Here is a 17,101-nt window from a genome sequence, read left to right as displayed (position 1 = left end):
TAGCCAGTCTTCCAGGACTCACAGCCAAGGTGGTTTACTTGAGGGTGTGTGCATATGGCTAGTTTCCAAAATGCCTTTATTAACGTCATGCTAAAAAAGAATCATGTGTATATTACATATAGATAATACAACAAGAACAAAAATCACTTACCCAAAACCACACTAAATTGTTCAGGAAGGATTGTAGAAAAGCTTCCCAGCAACCCTCCTTCTGCAATGTGGATGTAGGCTTTCACATTTCCTGAACGGAGTACAGGCAGCAGAGTTTTGCTATAGATTTTGGATGGGGTTAGCAACTGCTCTCCTGTGAATGTATGAGAAGTTTTAAACTGTAGATAAAATCATTCATACAATCTTATAATAAGCAGGACAAGATTCCTTCCTCACCAAGCTGCAGCCTTTCCCAATCTGATGCCCTACATATATTGCTGGACTACAACTCCCACCAGCCCCATCCCAACAATATTTGGAGGGCATCAGGTTGGGGAAGGCTGTCATAAGGTCTCCTTTGTTTCTTTATGTGGAAAAGAAGAGGACAACAAGGATGTCTCTGAAGACACTGTGGGGGAAAGGTGCAGTAAAAATCATGATGGGGAACTAAAGCCGAGAAGTGTGCAATGGCTTCAAAATCAGGTAATTATATACAGCAGAGCGAGCAAGCAAGCAAGCAAGCAAGCAAGAAAACAATACGTGTATAGTATTAATTTACAAGAAATGTTCAGGGTAAGAAATTGGGGGAAGCAGATATACCTAAAGTCTGGGGACCACATCCACCAGGAACAGACGAGAAATAGTGTAGGGATGATGTTAAAAGAATCTTCCTCACAAGACTAAATCCTTGGTTGTGAAGTCCTGAAGAAGCTATGCCAATGAGGAGATCACCACTGACAATCTTCTCCTGCTGTGGAAATCCCATTTCTTGTTCCACAGCAGCAACCACAAAGCCAACCAGGTTGCACTCTCCAGGTGCAAAGGTGCCAGACATTTCACTGGTCTCTCTTCCTAGGAAAACGGAAGAGAAACCAACAGCAGCAAATACCATAAATGCCCACGGAACTTGCATTCTATATGGGTATACTCAGTGCTTAGTGTGCAGCAGTAGTCACAAATATGGAGTACCGTCACCTCTCTTCCCCCCCCCCCGCCCAGCCTATGGCAGCCATTTTGCTTTGGCAAACACAGCACTTTTATCAACGTATGAGTACCAACACCTCATTTTTGCGGGGGGGGGGGGCATTGGGTATGCTTAAGATTGCATAGATTGTAAAGGTAAAGGTAAAGGTACCCCTGCCCGTACGGGCCAGTCTTGACAGACTCTGGGGTTGTGCGCCCATCTCACTTAAGAGGCCAGGGGCCAGCGCTGTCCGGAGACACTTCCGGGTCACGTGGCCAGCGTGACAAAGCTGCATCTGGCGAGCCAGAGCCGCACACGGAAACGCCGTTTACCTTCCCGCTGGTAAGCGGTCCCTATTTATCTACTTGCACCCGGAGGTGCTTTCGAACTGCTAGGTTGGCAGGCGCTGGGACCGAGCAGCGGGAGCGCACCCCGCCGCAGGGATTCGAACCGCCGACCTTTCGATCGGCAAGCCCTAGGCGCTGAGGCTTTAACCCACAGCGCCACCTGCGTCCCACATAGATTGTAAATACCGGTAAATGAAGGATGTTAATAAATATATGCCTATCTTCATCCATCTACAGCACTGATGAATTTTGGAATAATTCCTAATGTCTGGTTTTAGGGAAGTGGAAGAAAGATGCTCATATTGGTACAAGATAAAAATGTTTAGAAGGGTGTGTGCATGTGCCTCCAAAGCCTGCACATATGCCACACAACAGACACAGATGCACCAGCAAGTCACATGCATCACCATTTCAAAGACCCTACAGCTGACTTGTGCCACCCAGTGTGTTAAGACTGGCTTGAAACAAACAGTTTCTACAGCCTCTCCACCAATTCTAGTTTGTTCGCTATGCACTTGGGCACCTCTTAAGATACTGGATCCCAATTTTGCACGAGGGTTTCTAAGATCAAATAGCAGGTTTTTGTTTATGTATGCATACAATTATATTTTGAATCAAGATGGTGGGTTGAACCTTACAAGACTGCACTGAGTTTAATCACTGATTTTCAAAGCTGCATCTTTTTTGTTTCTTAGAATTTCTGATCAACGTTGGTGACAAGGCTTCTAGTTCTAATATATATTAGTGAAGGGCTGGAAAGCATAGCTATTTGCATCACAGCAAGTCTTATCTGCTCCCCCTCTATAAAATGGGAACATGATATTGATGGTGCCAGCCATCTGGAAGAACCCCCAAATAATGTTCAATGTCAATTGGAAATTTATGCTACCACCACCACTACAACTTACAGATCCTAGGACACAAAGAAGAAATTTCAAAACTGAGAAGAGAAATACTGAGATGTGGTCATACCCAGAAGTGTACATCCTGCCAGTTTGCAGGCTCCATCTATTCCATCTCTTATTGACTGAGCCACACCAGGATCCAATTTTCCATAGGCAAAATGGTCAAGGAAGAAGAGAGGCTCAGCTCCCTGAACCAGGACGTCGTTGACACACATGGCCACCAAGTCCTGACCAATCATGTCATGTTTATTGCACAGCTGGGCAATCTGTAATGGACAAGGGAATCAGTCTGGGATTTTAATGTGAATGCATTACTCTGGTATAAAATATTACTTTAGGCAGCTTCAGACACTGGTCTTGATGTTCTTTTCCTATATGAGCAACTGATGCCAAGCAAAAGGCAGGAGCTTGTGGTGGATCGCCATATAGGACAGCTGGGATGCATTCAGCTTAGTACATTTCAAGTTCTATAGGGGCTAGCTTAGAAAGGTCAAAATTGTATAATTATATTGATCTGAAACATTTATAAGTGCCGGTTACTTCTGTGTTTATGGAAAGGCCGTTCCATCTTGCTTTGACCAGTGTAGCTTTGTGGTCTCACATGGAAAAATGATGCATCACAAGAGACATGGGCATAGCACAAGCTACAGTAGGGACATGCCTTGGTTTACCTTCATTTTTGTCCCAATGCTTTTAGTTTGGGATACTAGAATGGGATCATTATAACCAGATGCTCTCAAATCAAAGAAGGCAGAAACACTCCCCCGATGCCCACAGCTGCCTGAAAGATACACAGAAGTCAAAAACATTGTGGGAAACAGCATTGCTTCTGAAAACTTACTACTACTCCCCCTTGCAAATCCTCATGTTTGCAATAGATCACTGAGACAAGGCTGAGATGTTGCAAAAGGCAGGAATATAGGAGTGCTTCCTGTTTCTGTTTTAGATTCTTGCTATATAGAATATCTTTAGAAAACAGGAGCAAAAGCAGAGCATCAGGTTTCACATTCAGCCCCATGTGCAATATGATATCATAGTCAGACAGGTGTTTACACATTCCATTCAGCTATTACAATATGTGAAGCAAGAAGAAAAGAGATAAGTTGACATTTCCATAGATAAAAACATTGCCTGCACTGGCTTCCTGCTATATTGTTGACCTATGACAAATTAGGTGTGGACAACAGAGCAGCATACAAAAAGCAGAAATAGTCCACAACAGTCTGAATTTCCATATAAAGATCATGACAGCTGCATCCCAATTAAATATTTTAAATTGATTTATCGTATTTGTTTTAGTTACTTGATTAAAGGTAAAGGTAAAGGTACCCCTGCCCGTACGGGCCAGTCTTGACAGACTCTGGGGTTGTGCGCCCATCTCACTTAAGAGGCCAGGGGCCAGCGCTGTCCGGAGACACTTCCGGGTCACGTGGCCAGCGTGACAAAGCTGCATCTGGCGAGCCAGAGCCGCACACGGAAACGCCGTTTACCTTCCCGTTGGTAAGCGGTCCCTATTTATCTACTTGCACCCGGAGGTGCTTTCGAACTGCTAGGTTGGCAGGCGCTGGGACCGAGCAGCGGGAGCGCACCCCGCCGCAGGGATTCGAACCGCCGACCTTTCGATCGGCAAGCCCTAGGTGCTGAGGCTTTAACCCACAGCGCCACCTGCGTCCCTATAGTTACTTGATTAATCAATGGCTAAAAATTATGATGGCTTTATACCACCATCTAGCATCACCATTAGTATGGCTCTGAATAAATATCAGTTCCTGGGAAACATGGAGCAGGGGGAGAGGGCTATCACTCATGCCCCACAAACATCTAGTTGGCCACTATGAACAAAATACTCAACTGGATGGACCTTTGGTCTGATCTGGCAGGGCTTTACTTACGTTCTTATGCTATCAATTAATTCTACCCATGGGTAAAAACAACATTTCTAAAGCAAGAAGCTTATTTTCTTTGTTTTTAGATGATGCATCTCAGGCATCATATCAGAAGATGCTCTCTCTTCTGTATGAGGGGAAAATGAGAACGATTCTTATGAGATGGCATTTGCCACCTGTAATTGTTTTACAAAAATGTTTTATAACAAAAAAAAAAAAAGCTAGATACATAAAATGATATGGATATATGCTGTCCAACATAGGAGCCAACTCCTAGGGGCTGAGGTCCTTTGCCTCACCCCCAATAAAATGTTTGAGGGGGCCAAGTCCCCCAAAGTTGATGGACATTGTCATTCAAATGGTGTGTGTGCACAGCATCATGTGATTGATTAGGCAGGGTGGGGCTTATCTGCCCCCCCAATATTTTATTCAAATTAGCACCCCTGCTGTCAAATTAATTAGGAGCATCTAGTTAGATGAGTAAATGTTTTTAATCACTTAATTTCCTAAAGTTTAGTCAATTGAACATTGTAGCCCTAATCATACATAATTCTCCTGCTACTCTTTGTGCAAGATATGCAAAGAGCAGTAACTTCTGAGGATAAGGAAGGACAATGAAGTGAGCTCTTGCCAGAAGCTGGTTAGTATATCCATTTAATAATTTGGTTCACATGGAATAAATTTGAAAAACTGGTCTTCAAAATCCTTTGGGAATTCATCACTTCATCTGATCCTTACCTAATTTGGAACCACTTGCAGCTGTTAGGTTAGATGGGCGAACCAAGACATTGCAAACAATAGGATCTGCAATTCTGTCTTCATATGATGGACTCCTAAAACAGAAGCACACGTCATGGTTGTTAAAACATTTTTCAGTTACGATTGTGGTTGCAAGAGAATCCTGGCAGTGGCAGACTTTGGACTTTCAAATGTCAGTAGCACCCTGTGCAATGCCAAAATTTGGTGTGTGTGTGGCCCCCCACCTCTTGCCTTCTAGTCTAAGGCATTGTTGCAGCGCCTCTGCCGCACCCTCTCAGCTGGGCACCCAGTGCAGGTGAACCAGTCATGTTCCCTTAAATCTACCTCTGATCCTGGGCAAAATAATAAACATTGGGTTAGCACACATTATCTGCCAGTGCCTATGTTTACATACGCAGACTGTCTGAGAAACCTCATAGCTTGGTAACCAACATCTTTTCGATAAGTTGCACCCTGGAAATAAATGGCTGCCAGTCCTTTGTAGGCAACTTCAAGCGCTGACGCAAGGTCCTCCTTCATGGCTGTTACTGTCAAGACTTTGCTGCCATTAACCAGCACTTTGTCATCCACTGCTATGGTAGCTCCATGGAAGATCTCCAGGCCTAGCTCTCTTGCCTGAAGGAGCCCTACAAAAATTGAAAGGAAAATGGGCTCGATTATTATTTTTAGAACATATTCTATAGATGTAGGTGGTTGTATTATCATTTTACGGGGTCTCAAAATATCAGTGGAAAGTCCGCACTTCACGTTTCACTTAAGTTTCCCTGCTGAAACATTTAACAAGAAATACATTTAGTAAATAATTCAAAATACTGTAACTGAAAGATGATTATTGTGGTATTTTTTAAAAAAGGAATAATGACTGTCAGAAAACATAAAGCGAAATTATTCATTGTACCTTGTAATTAAGCTGTTCAGAATAAAAAAGAATTACCAGTGATCTCTTTGCCCTGATTAGAACATTCCGGATGCCCTTCACTTGCCATGACAATCGACACAGCAGTACAATTCTTTGACCAAGCCAACATGGAACTGCAGAGCCTGCCATCAATAGTGGCTTGGATCACTTCATAAAGATCATTTTTAAGAAGCTGAACAACTACCTGCAAAAGTGGACATAGGTGGCATTTTATATATGATTATATACAATTCAGCAGCTATAGTTAGTTCATTATATCTAGTTCAAATCACTGCTTTTGCAATGCTTTTCTATTTCCAAAAACCAGTGGAAATTAGCTTACAGTGATTACAAGTTAGAAAGCAAACCTAAAACCAGATGACCTCTTTATAGAGCATTTGTCCTGATTTGTTTGGATAAAGTTTGCAGCAGTCAATCTGATTTGACTGCAGGGAGATTATACTACTGTCAACTACTGTGAACTTCCCAAAGGAGAGACTATCATAGCACATATTGATTCCGTTTAGTTGCTGTGCTACACTGGCTTTTTTTCTTTTGTTAACTCACAATGTCTACCATGCAGCACTACAAACTGTAATGCTATGCTGTTGGAGCAGAAATTACACGCAATCTGAAATATTAATTTGCTGTCTTGGTGGTTCATAGGATTACAGTAGGTTGTATACCTCTGATTTACCTGGCATTGGGGGTCACCAAAATAGCAGTCAAAACTTAAGACTTTCACACCATCTTTGGTAAGCATTAATTCTATCTGCAGCACACCTGAAAGGAATCAGAGAATTATAGATAACAAAATCAAAGTATATATTTTAATGTGTATTTAAAATGCAAACAGCTAGACTAAGGTATGAGATGGAAGTGAAGCATTTTTTTTAAAATCTGCATATTATTATTGGTAGAAGATCAAGTTCTCCATTCATAAAATAACTCCTCCAGAAGTTATCATTCATTAAGCAAGACTCAAAAAATGGTAAGTTGTTACGTGAAGACAAGAATGAGTTTTCAATATGATGAAAATCCAAAACATAAACATCAGACACAGTGATGTCATATGAGAGAATGATCATTCCTAAGGAACTTGATGTTGAATGTAACTTCTTACCTACATAAAATATGCCTTCTTGCTTCATGCTGTTGATAATGTGTTGAAGAAGTGTACCTTTAACTTTTTCTAGAAGGACTTCGGAAATCTAATGAGCAACAGGAGAAGGACAAATGGCTTTACAACAATTTTTTCCTCGGTGTAAAAAATCAAAACAAAAGTAACCGAACACCAGTAGGGGCTGGTTCCCATTGGAATTGTTCACACAAAGACCAACAGTAGATGGAGCCAAAGCCAATGAAAGGCAGAGGCAACTAATTCAAGTTTTGTCCCCATCTGTCTTCCTGCCATCATCTACAAGGGCAACACTAAGACTAAGGAAGTGCATACTCGAGCAACAAAAATAAACATTAGAGTTTCGCACCATTCTCTAGTTTGCATCTAGTTTACATGTCCATTTCTTAGAATAATTTATTTTAATTCTGCTTGTCACATGGAAGCCCCCCCCCATCAACTGCTGAAAATTCCCCAACCACTATCAGATTTACATCTGCAGTCTTGGGGGCGGGGGGGATGGAGGGCGAGATTATCAAGCTGCTAAATTTCATATTCAATACCAATTTATGTGCTTCTGAAGTATGACTGTGGAGTACAACACACCTTTGTCGGCACAGCATTAGCATGCTAGAATCTTGTTATATGATTTTCCATTAACAGAGGCACCGACTTGTACAGAAGACTGGAGGGGAGGCAATGACATGTGTGTTCTTCATTTGCGGTTGCCCCCCTCCAAAAAAATTGGGAGGGCAAAAGAGCTTGGCCCCCAGGAGATGACGCCTATGTCCATTATTATTCCAAGGTCAACAATTGTCATGGATTACCCAGAAAGATTTGAAAGCATCACTCAAGAAATTACTTAGAAAACAGACTATATGATTTCCAGGGGAAAGGCATATGGAGTCCTAAGCAGTGAATAAAACTTGTTGGCACCTGAGGTACTGGACCATAAGCTCCCATTCCAACAGTGCTTGGACCCCAGTCTTCATCAGATAGTTGCTTTTGGATCTGGACTGGTGGCATGAGAGCAAAAGTGACTCCATCCACAAAGCATAAGCACTGAGAAGAAAATACATGAAACTGAGCAACAAATATAACAAACTAAAATCACACACATTATACATCAACATGCATAAGTTTCTCTCTTATTAATTCAATCCTTGAAGTCCTGCCTTTCACAGCAGTGCTGAAATTAGCAAGAGCTTTTCGCCACACAGAGGTGAACATTTTCAGCAGCTAATGGCTGCAGCTCAAATTGTAGTTAAGGTCACAGAGTCAGTGCTACCATGTGAAAAGTTGGTCCCATGCTATTCTCTACTCCTCCACCTTCTGACTGCCACAGTCCACCCTACCACTAGGCAGAGTAAGGAAGCTGCCTCTGGCAGCAGAAACTGGGGGAGACAGGGAGCAGTGATCTGTTGAAGGAAAAAGCTGTGTGAGCTATGCATCGTTTGCCCCGCACTCCCTAAGGTAGCATGCTATCCCCAGATGCAATGGAGAATGTTGTCCTGTTGCTGGTGTTGTAAGATTCAGCTGCCAATCTGTCTGACTTCTGTGCGTAGAATTGGGAGGGGAACTGGGACCATCTTGTCCTTCATCTCAGGCAAGAAAATGCCTTAGGCAGATCTGTTAGCTCCTTCCTCCCCCAAATCCACAAGCAGTCACCAAGTCTCTTTTCGTTTCTTTGGAATCCTTCTGGGGAGATGAAAGTCTGTGCAGCAGGTCCCTACCAATTGCTTCACAAGGAAGAAAAGCAGAAGTATCCAGTTATGTTTCTGTGCTTTCCCCTTCTGTGCCTGAAACTGCTGACTTTGAAAATCCTGCCTGTATTTTACCCTGCAAAGGTTTACAAAGCAAGTCCCCTTAGTATCCCTTGAAGGAAATACTAATTATTGTGTGTCAAAGTTTACAGCATGCTAAAAACTATGATAACAATGCACAATAAAATCCCTATATTTGCTGATAGTTCTCATCAGACACCCAATTAGCACCCAAAAAATTAGCACCCAAAAGCTCAAGAACTCCTTGTGGTTCAGCAAGTTATGTGGTTCCTCTGGAATTTACCCTGCCGTTTCCCCAAGGATTTATGGGCCTCCTATTCTTATCCACAAAACTGGGAGGCAGTTAGGCTCAGACCATGTGAGTAGCCCGGGGTGACCCACTAAGCTTCATGGCAGAGTTGAGTTTTGAATCTACATCTTCCCAGTCCAACAAACTTTCCACTAAACCACACTGGGAAATAGTAGTAAATAATGCTGATGTTGTGTTAACATTGTGCTTCATGCTAAGTGAACCACATTGCTATAGTCAGGGACAGCCCATCCATGAGGCTCAGTGAGATAGTTGCCTCAGGAAGCAGACTGAGGGCAACTGCGGGGGACAGCAGATCCAGGGGACCTGGGAGTGTATTGCTCGCCATGTCCCGTACTTGTTGCTCAACGCTTCCTCAGTCTCCCACCAGTATCTCCTCTGCTGCTGCCTCCAATGCCCCAACTGCTCCTCTCTGGGCTCGTTACCACCTCAGGTAATGAGGTTGCCTCAGGCTGGTCTTGGCTATTTCTATTAATAACAATTAAAGTTTGTGGACTATACAAAAACAATACAGGGTAACTCTGGCTGCAATACTTAATGAAAACGCACAGAAAACTCTTCCCCTTTAAGAAGTTCTTCAATTATTACGGTATCTTGGGTGTCTCCAAAAACATTGCCCTACATTAAAAAAGAAAAGAAAATCCACTGGTCAGATTCTACTTTCATTCCATCTTCCATTTTTAACAATACAGCTCTTTTTTAGAGCATTTCCAATAAGGTAACTTTTTTTCTTCACCTGTAAACCTTCATGTAGTCCACATTCTACTCAAGTAGAGTCCCTGCTAAATTTTTATGAGGTGTGACAATTTGCTGGTTAAACATATAACTTGTTTTTGTACATCAGAACACTATTTAAAATACTATATAATTACGTCACTGCACAATGTCACAGTAGAAGAAAAAACCTACCCAAAGTACAAACATAGGTAAGGTAAAAGGTAAATGACCCCTGGACAGTTAAGTCCAGTCAAAGGCAACTATGGGGTGTGGCGCTCATCTCGCTTTCAGGCCAAGGGAGCTAGTGTTTGTCCACAGGCAGCTTTCCAGGTCATGTGACCATCATGACTAAACCGCTTCTGGCCCCTCAGAACACCGTGCTGAGTAACAAAGTGCATGGAAATGCCGTTTACCTTCCCCTGTTTATCTACCTGCACTGGCGTGCTTTTGAACTGCTAGTTTGGCAGAAGCTAGGACAGAGCAACGGAAGCTCACCCCATTGCAGGGACTAGAACCGCCGACCTTGCAATTGGCAAGCCCAAGAGACTCAGAGGTTTAGACCACAGGGCCACCCGCATCCCCATTTACCTTACCTTACAAACATACAGCTGCATATTCCTGCACTGCAGGGGGTTGGACTACAATCTAACTCCTGAGTGTAAGATTTATCCTTACATAAAAAAACCATGATAAACGAAATTGAAGCACACAACAGCTTAACAAAGAGGCATAAATCACCTGCAGAATTTCTTGCGCTGCATTGCAGGCTTCCTCTCTGTTCGACGCAAGAATTATCTCTTTTCTAGGACCCAAGCCACTAGGCTTTACCACCAATTCAGGAAAAGCAGCACTTTAAATTAAGATAGAGCATATTAGAAGAAAATCACTCCTTTTCATTATATGGTCAAAAATTTCCTCTTTTGAAAAAAAAATAGTTCCTGGACTGTCTGGAACACAACATTTTAGAGAAAGGAGAATTTTAACACATCTCCAAGCAAGGCTGAGAGAGAACCATGGAGAGTTACAGTCACTCTGTGTAGGCAATACTGAGCTACGTGAAAATATTCTAATTTATATTCTAAACTTTATCCAGCCTTTCTTCAAGGAAGGCTTGGGCTAGGCATCTCTGGAAGTTTCCCATCTAAGTATGAGATGCAGCCTTGCTTAGAGTGATTAAAGGCGTGAGGGGAAAATTCACCCTGATAAATTACTGCATTTTAAACCTTGTTTAGAAGTATCTAAGGAATAAACATTGTGAAAGGCTTTATCATCCTTCTTATTTTCTTTTGGTATCTCCCCCCAAAAGAAACAACCAATAAAAAAAATGCTGTTGTAGTCAAGGCTGATGAATAAATAAGAGGAAGAAGTGCCCCCTGTTTTCCGGGACCCAGTAGCTGACTGCGGAGCCTTGTGGTTGTGATCTGCAAGCAGAGCCTAGCTGTGGAGGGAGCAGGTGAACCAAGCAGGTCTAGTGTGTAGTGAGGGAGAGAAAGTTGAGGTTGAAAGTGGAGAGACTGAGAACTAGAACAGTAAACTTGTTGATTTTTGGCCATTTTGCAATATTCATCAAAAATTTTCAATACGTTTGGGGTCCCTTTTTAATTTAATTCATGAAAAAGCTATACCATCAACTCTAAAGAGCGCAAGCTAATGGAGAAAATAATGCTTACCTTTTAATAAAAGTGCAAGCGTCTTGCGGATTTAAAAATTCATTCCATCTTGCTGTTGGAATTCCATGTTGATCAAGAAAGACCTTAGCGAAACTTCGATTGGTTCCCAGTTGTGCTGCCCTGGCTGTAGGGCCAAAACATCTAACTCCAGCTGCTACCAAGTCATCAACAATTCCTAACAACAAAATACTGAAAGGCTCAGACAAATCTTGCTATGGAATTCAGCTTTTTTTTTTATTAATACTCCTTGCCTGTCTCAGAATGGTATCACAGAGCTAAAAGAGCAACTAAAATTATCAGCAGGCAGCTCACCAATATGGAGGAAGGCTTAAGAGTTTGGGGTTTTATAGTTCAGAAACAAAAAACGATGCAGTTTATCATGTCACCTTGAACTCTCTTTTTAAAAGTCTGCCTGCATCTATAATAAACTTATCAAACCTGTAGCCAAGGTATGCTTTGATGCCTAATAAAATGGTACCTCTGGTTACAAACTTAATTCGTTCCAGAAGTCCATTCTTAACCTGAAACCGTTCTTAACCTGAGGTACCACTTTAGCTAATGGGGCCTCCCCTTGCCGCCTCGCCACCAGCATGCGATTTCTGTTTTCATCCTGAGGTAAAGTTCTTAACCTGAGGTACTACTTCTGGGTTAATGGAGTCTGTAACCCAAAGTGTTTGTAACCTGAGGTGTTTGTAACCCAAGGTACCACTGTAACACCATGGTTTTTAAAATAGAATCTACATCAATATGAACTCTGGTCTAACAAGGGAGTTATTTTATGTAATGTTCCAAGATGCTACATGCATATGCTCATACAAGAGGCTGGTGTCTGCTGTCTATCTATGTGCAGAATTATCAGTCGGAATCACACTGTCCAGAGTTTGAAGAAGAAGAAGAAGAAGAAGAAGAAGAAGAAGAAGAAGAAGAAGAAGAAGAAAGGCCATTTCTCAGTTGCAAAAAACCCCAGCTATTTGAAACCCATTTTGCTCTCCAGTTGATGATACCAAATACAGTGGTACCGTATTCTATTCTTAACCTGAAACTGTTCTTAACTAGAGGCATGCTTTCGCTAATGGGGCCTCTTGCTGCCACTGTGCCGCCGGCACACGATTTCCATTCTCATTCTGGGGCAAAGTTCTCAACTTGAGGTAACTCTTCCAGGTTAGCGGCGTTTGTAACCTGAAGCATTTGTAACCTGAGGCATTTGTAACTCGAGGTACCACTGTACTGGGTTCCTATGCTACCCAAGGCTGGACCTTTATTTTTTAATCAAGAGCACTTGTTTTTTTCCTGAGAAAGGAGTTACTCTAACTTTACCTGTCACAAGGAGAGATTCTGGTCCAGCGATCACAAACCCAATGTTATGATCTTTGCAGAACTGGGCTAGGATAGTATGGTTGCTAATTAAAACCCCTGAAATAGATAATAAATAATAATAAACACCAGGATCCAAAACGTATGACGGTTATGTGGCTTCAGGAACTACAAAAGGAAAACATGATAAAGATTTATTTCAATATGTTAAATAAAGATATAGTTGTGCATATGGATCTGCAATAAAGAATTTGGTAGCTTAGATCCCAAGATAACTTACATCAAAAGCCTATGTGCCCTGGCTCCCACAGTAACTTTAATGCTCTAAGCAGTACAGTACATAAGCAAGACAAGGGTTGAAGGTGCAAGGAATGGCTACACAAGCTAAGGTGTTGATCCAACAAGTGCCTTTGCCCTCTGGGCTCCCATTAGAAAGGAACAGGGTGGGCATGCACCCCTTAAAAGGCTGAGCAATGTGGGATGGGCATGTGGGCCATCTGAAGAAGCAGAAATTGACTAAAATTGTGTTTCCAAAAACCACTTTGTTATCTAGATAGGAGTTTCAAGGGCTAAACATGTTTGATTACACACTCCAACTCCTTCATAAGCAGTCAAGGTCAGTCAGTCATCCCCGATCTGCAGAACTTAAAGTGCATCACAGATTCAATGAATGTCTTGTATTTTTTTATCCTGTAGCGCAGGGGTTGTCAACCTGGTCCCTACCACCCACTAGTGGGTGTTTCAGGATTCTAGGTGGGCAGTAGCGGGTTCTATGGCACAAGCTGAATCCTCCTTCCATTGAGCACTAGTGGGCGGTAAGGAAATTTTACCAGCAAAAAAGATGCTTTAGTGAGCAGAAGGTATAAAAAGGTTGACTACCCCTGCTGTAGAGCTTGCATTTTGTATATGCATTCTGCTGAATTAAAATAAAAAGTCAGACATGTTTGAAGCATTGATTTTTCTCACCCAGCATTTGCATTTATGCAATACATTGTACACTGTTTTGGAAAGGTGGCATGGGTGTGTTTCTCCACTGTAAAGGTAAAGGTAAAGGTACCCCTGCCCGTACGGGCCAGTCTTGCCAGACTCTGGGGTTGTGCGCCCATCTCACTCAAGAGGCCAGGGGCCAGCGCTGTCCGGAGACACTTCCGGGTCACGTGGCCAGCGTGACAAAGCTGCATCTGGCGAGCCAGAGCTGCACACGGAAACGCTGTTTACCTTCCCGCTGGTAAGTGGTCCCTATTTATCTACTTGCACCCGGAGGTGCTTTCGAACTGCTAGGTTGGCAGGCGCTGGGACCGAGCAGCGGGAGCGCACCCCGCCGCAGGGATTCGAACCTCCGACCTTTCAATCGGCAAAGCCTAGGCGCTGAGGCTTTAACCCACAGCGCCACCTGCGTCCTTCTCCACTGTATGACCATTCAAATACATTAAAATATATCCAATGCAGGAAAAGTCACCAAATACTACAAGCTATTCACCTGAATTAGAGATTTTGCCATCATTAGCTGTACCGGCATTTCCCGGAGCAACCAGTACCTGTTTCACATGTGGAGACTGTGCCAATTTCCAAGCCAGAGCATGTTCTCTGCCCCCGCTGCCAATCACAAGCACTCGATCAGCCATCTGGATATGCAAAATAAGAGGTGCATTGTCATTTATAGGTCTAATGCCTCAATCATTAGCATTTTTATTGGGAAGGCAAACCAATTACTTATGAGGAAACTGACTTCTAAACTGAGGCAAATTTAGATGTTTGGCAGAGCCATCTCACACATTACACATTGCATTTTAAAATGGCATCATATTAATGGTGAATATCCTCTAAAACGGAAGCATTTGAAGCAGCTACAGGCATTTTATACTAATTGTCCATTTGGTAGAGAATAAGCAAAAACATAAATCAGTATTTGTAATGTCTTTAAGGCTGCAATCCTAAACCTGCTTACTGGAGTGTAAGCCCCACTGGACTCAGTGGAATTTACTGCTGAGTAGGTATCTATAGGAGTTCACTGTAAGAGGCAAGAACCTACTTATCTCACCTTCCTTGAAATATGTAAGTTATAGTAGGCTGCCTTGCACCAAGTCATATCAATGATCCATCTATCTCAGTTCTGTTTACTCTGTACTGTACTTGTAGTGGCTTTCCAAGGTTTTGGTACACACAATTCTCCCCTCATGTTTATCTTTTCAAAAAATGCTGAGAACACAACTAGTCAAAAACCACCTAGTGAGCTTTGTGGCATTTGAACCTTGGTTTTCCAGGTTCTATTCTGACTCTCTAACCACTACACCACACTGGATCTCTGAAGTCCCCACTCTGGTAATTTCATCAACCACTGAGAGATCAGAATGTGAACAGCTTGTGCTTCTGCACACTTTGCTGCTCTGACAAATTGTTGGAAAAAAACAAATAATTTCCTTCTTCTGAGCACTTGCTTGTGGTCTTTGATTTGTCTGAGTTAATTTCACCCCTAAAAGCTGAGCCATTTTGTGTATTGTTCTTTTGCAGCTTTTTGATACAAGATGTTATTTGCTCTCATCTCCTCTCATACTGTAAATCAGAGGTTTTCAACCTTTTTGAGTCCACGGCTCCCTTGACCAACTACTTTCTTTCTGTAGCACCCCTGTGGGGCTCAGGAGCCCAGTTATGTCATGCCTTGACTGCAGAGCTGGCAGCCTCTCACCCTTTTTCAAACACCCTCCCTTGGGAGTGTTCCCTCAGCCTCCTCTCCTCTCCCCTTCCCCCAGCTGCCACCATAATCTTTGAGCTGCCCCCCTGCCCCAAAGTGAGGTGCCTCCTTACAGTGCCCTACAGGGGCCTGGGAAGCACCCCTGGCCAGCCCCAGAGGCACCATTTGCCTGGGGAGCTTGTAGCCAGGGCTGATGCAACAAAGAGCTGTACAAACCTTTGGGAGGTAGAGACACAAGAGGATATCAGAAGAGTGAGGGAAGAAAAAAGGGATGGAGACCAGTTTTGCCCAGGGCACCCCTGACCATTATTCAAGGCACCCCACAGTACCATGGCACACTGGTTGAAAACCACTGCTGTAAATAGTTCCTGCATGAATAAAGCCTTTGAACTCCAGAAACTAAGTGAATATTCCAATCTAATTCACCCAAGATGCAAGGACTGTTAACACAAATAGCCAAAGGGGCACACACACAGCATCACAGCTGAAGTGCAAAAATGGATGTGGTTGGGTGTTATGCATCTTGCAAAACAGGCATCACTGCAGTGTGCAGTTTTGCTGTGCATTGCTTTTCATACTGCAATTCTCAAAATAGCAGCAAAAATAATAATAATAAGAAACCAAGAGGGATGTTGTCTGGAAAAAACAATATACTTAACTATCCCAATAGTATTTTTTCAAATGATTTTTTTAAAACTTATTTCAATAACATCACACCTTCATTTAGTGCCCTTGTTGTTGATATGAAATGGGAACAAGCTACTATAAATGCCGAGGGGGAGGGGGAGAGACACACATCAATTGACCTTTAAGAAATATGCTGTTGACATTAAGCAGCTATTGCCAAGAAGATACATAATTAAAATACTGTGAAATATGCCAACATTACCTCTGTAATGAGTTTGCTGAATAATATATAGAAGCCAGGGATTCAAGATATAATGTTCTGAAGAAGACTTAAAGAACAACCAAGTAGAAGCCTTCTATCTTCTAACAAATGTAACAAGTAGCTCTATCACAACAACAGAATTTTCTACTTGATTGTATTAATATTCACTTAATATATTGAGGAATTTAAAAAAAAATATCTCATTAAAAAAAAGTTTTAACAAAATTAATTGTGAAGAACTACATTGAAAACCAATCCATTATTCACTATGATGAATGCCATAATTAATATTAATTTCTCTATTCACATTAACATAAGGCTGCACATTGTTTATCTTGTATTAGAATAATAGGTACAGGACAAAGTCCCATTCTGAGTAAACCTTTCTCCACATCTTTTAAAATGTACCTTATATTTCTTTTTAAAATGTACCTTATATTTCTTTGCCAATCAAATTTGAAAATGATTTTTTTTTTAAAGTATTATAGCCAGTTGATATAAATGTCCAATAGAATGTGGCATGTGGATGTGTAAGCAAGGGACAATGAAGTATTAGTGAACAGGATGCAACCAGAGAACCTCCTACCTTTGCAGAAAAATACTGGGCTGTTAAAATGTCCTTCTGAAAAACGCTCACCCCCTGCCCCTCACCCCACATACACAATCTTCAAAAATTGTCAGGGAGCCGCAAGTTTGTAC

The 17,101-nt window shown here is 42.1% G+C and overlaps 1 protein-coding gene across 3 annotated transcripts in view; it reads right to left on the bottom strand.

Moving 5' to 3' along the window:
- LOC307213815 (trifunctional purine biosynthetic protein adenosine-3-like) overlaps positions 1 to 17,101 on the bottom strand; it is a 25,820-nt gene extending 8,719 nt beyond the window's left edge. For all 3 annotated transcript variants that reach the window (XM_079972021.1, XM_079972022.1, XM_079972023.1), the window contains exons 1-16: positions 16,989 to 17,101; positions 14,302 to 14,446; positions 12,825 to 12,920; positions 11,508 to 11,682; positions 10,576 to 10,687; positions 9,670 to 9,738; positions 7,963 to 8,088; positions 7,033 to 7,120; positions 6,607 to 6,692; positions 5,946 to 6,114; positions 5,406 to 5,637; positions 4,991 to 5,085; positions 3,038 to 3,147; positions 2,434 to 2,632; positions 751 to 1,002; positions 152 to 304 (exon numbers count right to left, since the gene is read on the bottom strand). In XM_079972021.1, the coding sequence (XP_079828147.1) occupies positions 152 to 304; positions 751 to 1,002; positions 2,434 to 2,632; positions 3,038 to 3,147; positions 4,991 to 5,085; positions 5,406 to 5,637; positions 5,946 to 6,114; positions 6,607 to 6,692; positions 7,033 to 7,120; positions 7,963 to 8,088; positions 9,670 to 9,738; positions 10,576 to 10,687; positions 11,508 to 11,682; positions 12,825 to 12,920; positions 14,302 to 14,446; positions 16,989 to 17,060 (2,179 nt within the window). In that variant the 5' untranslated portion in view covers positions 17,061 to 17,101. The remainder of the gene's footprint in view (positions 1 to 151; positions 305 to 750; positions 1,003 to 2,433; positions 2,633 to 3,037; positions 3,148 to 4,990; positions 5,086 to 5,405; positions 5,638 to 5,945; positions 6,115 to 6,606; positions 6,693 to 7,032; positions 7,121 to 7,962; positions 8,089 to 9,669; positions 9,739 to 10,575; positions 10,688 to 11,507; positions 11,683 to 12,824; positions 12,921 to 14,301; positions 14,447 to 16,988) is intronic.

Source organism: Podarcis cretensis (assembly GCF_951804945.1).
Source record: "Podarcis cretensis genome assembly, chromosome: 4".
Classification (NCBI taxonomy): Eukaryota; Metazoa; Chordata; class Lepidosauria; order Squamata; family Lacertidae; genus Podarcis; species Podarcis cretensis.
The sequence above is the reverse complement of the archived record's forward strand: the minus strand, read 5'-3'. Positions and strand labels throughout refer to the sequence as shown.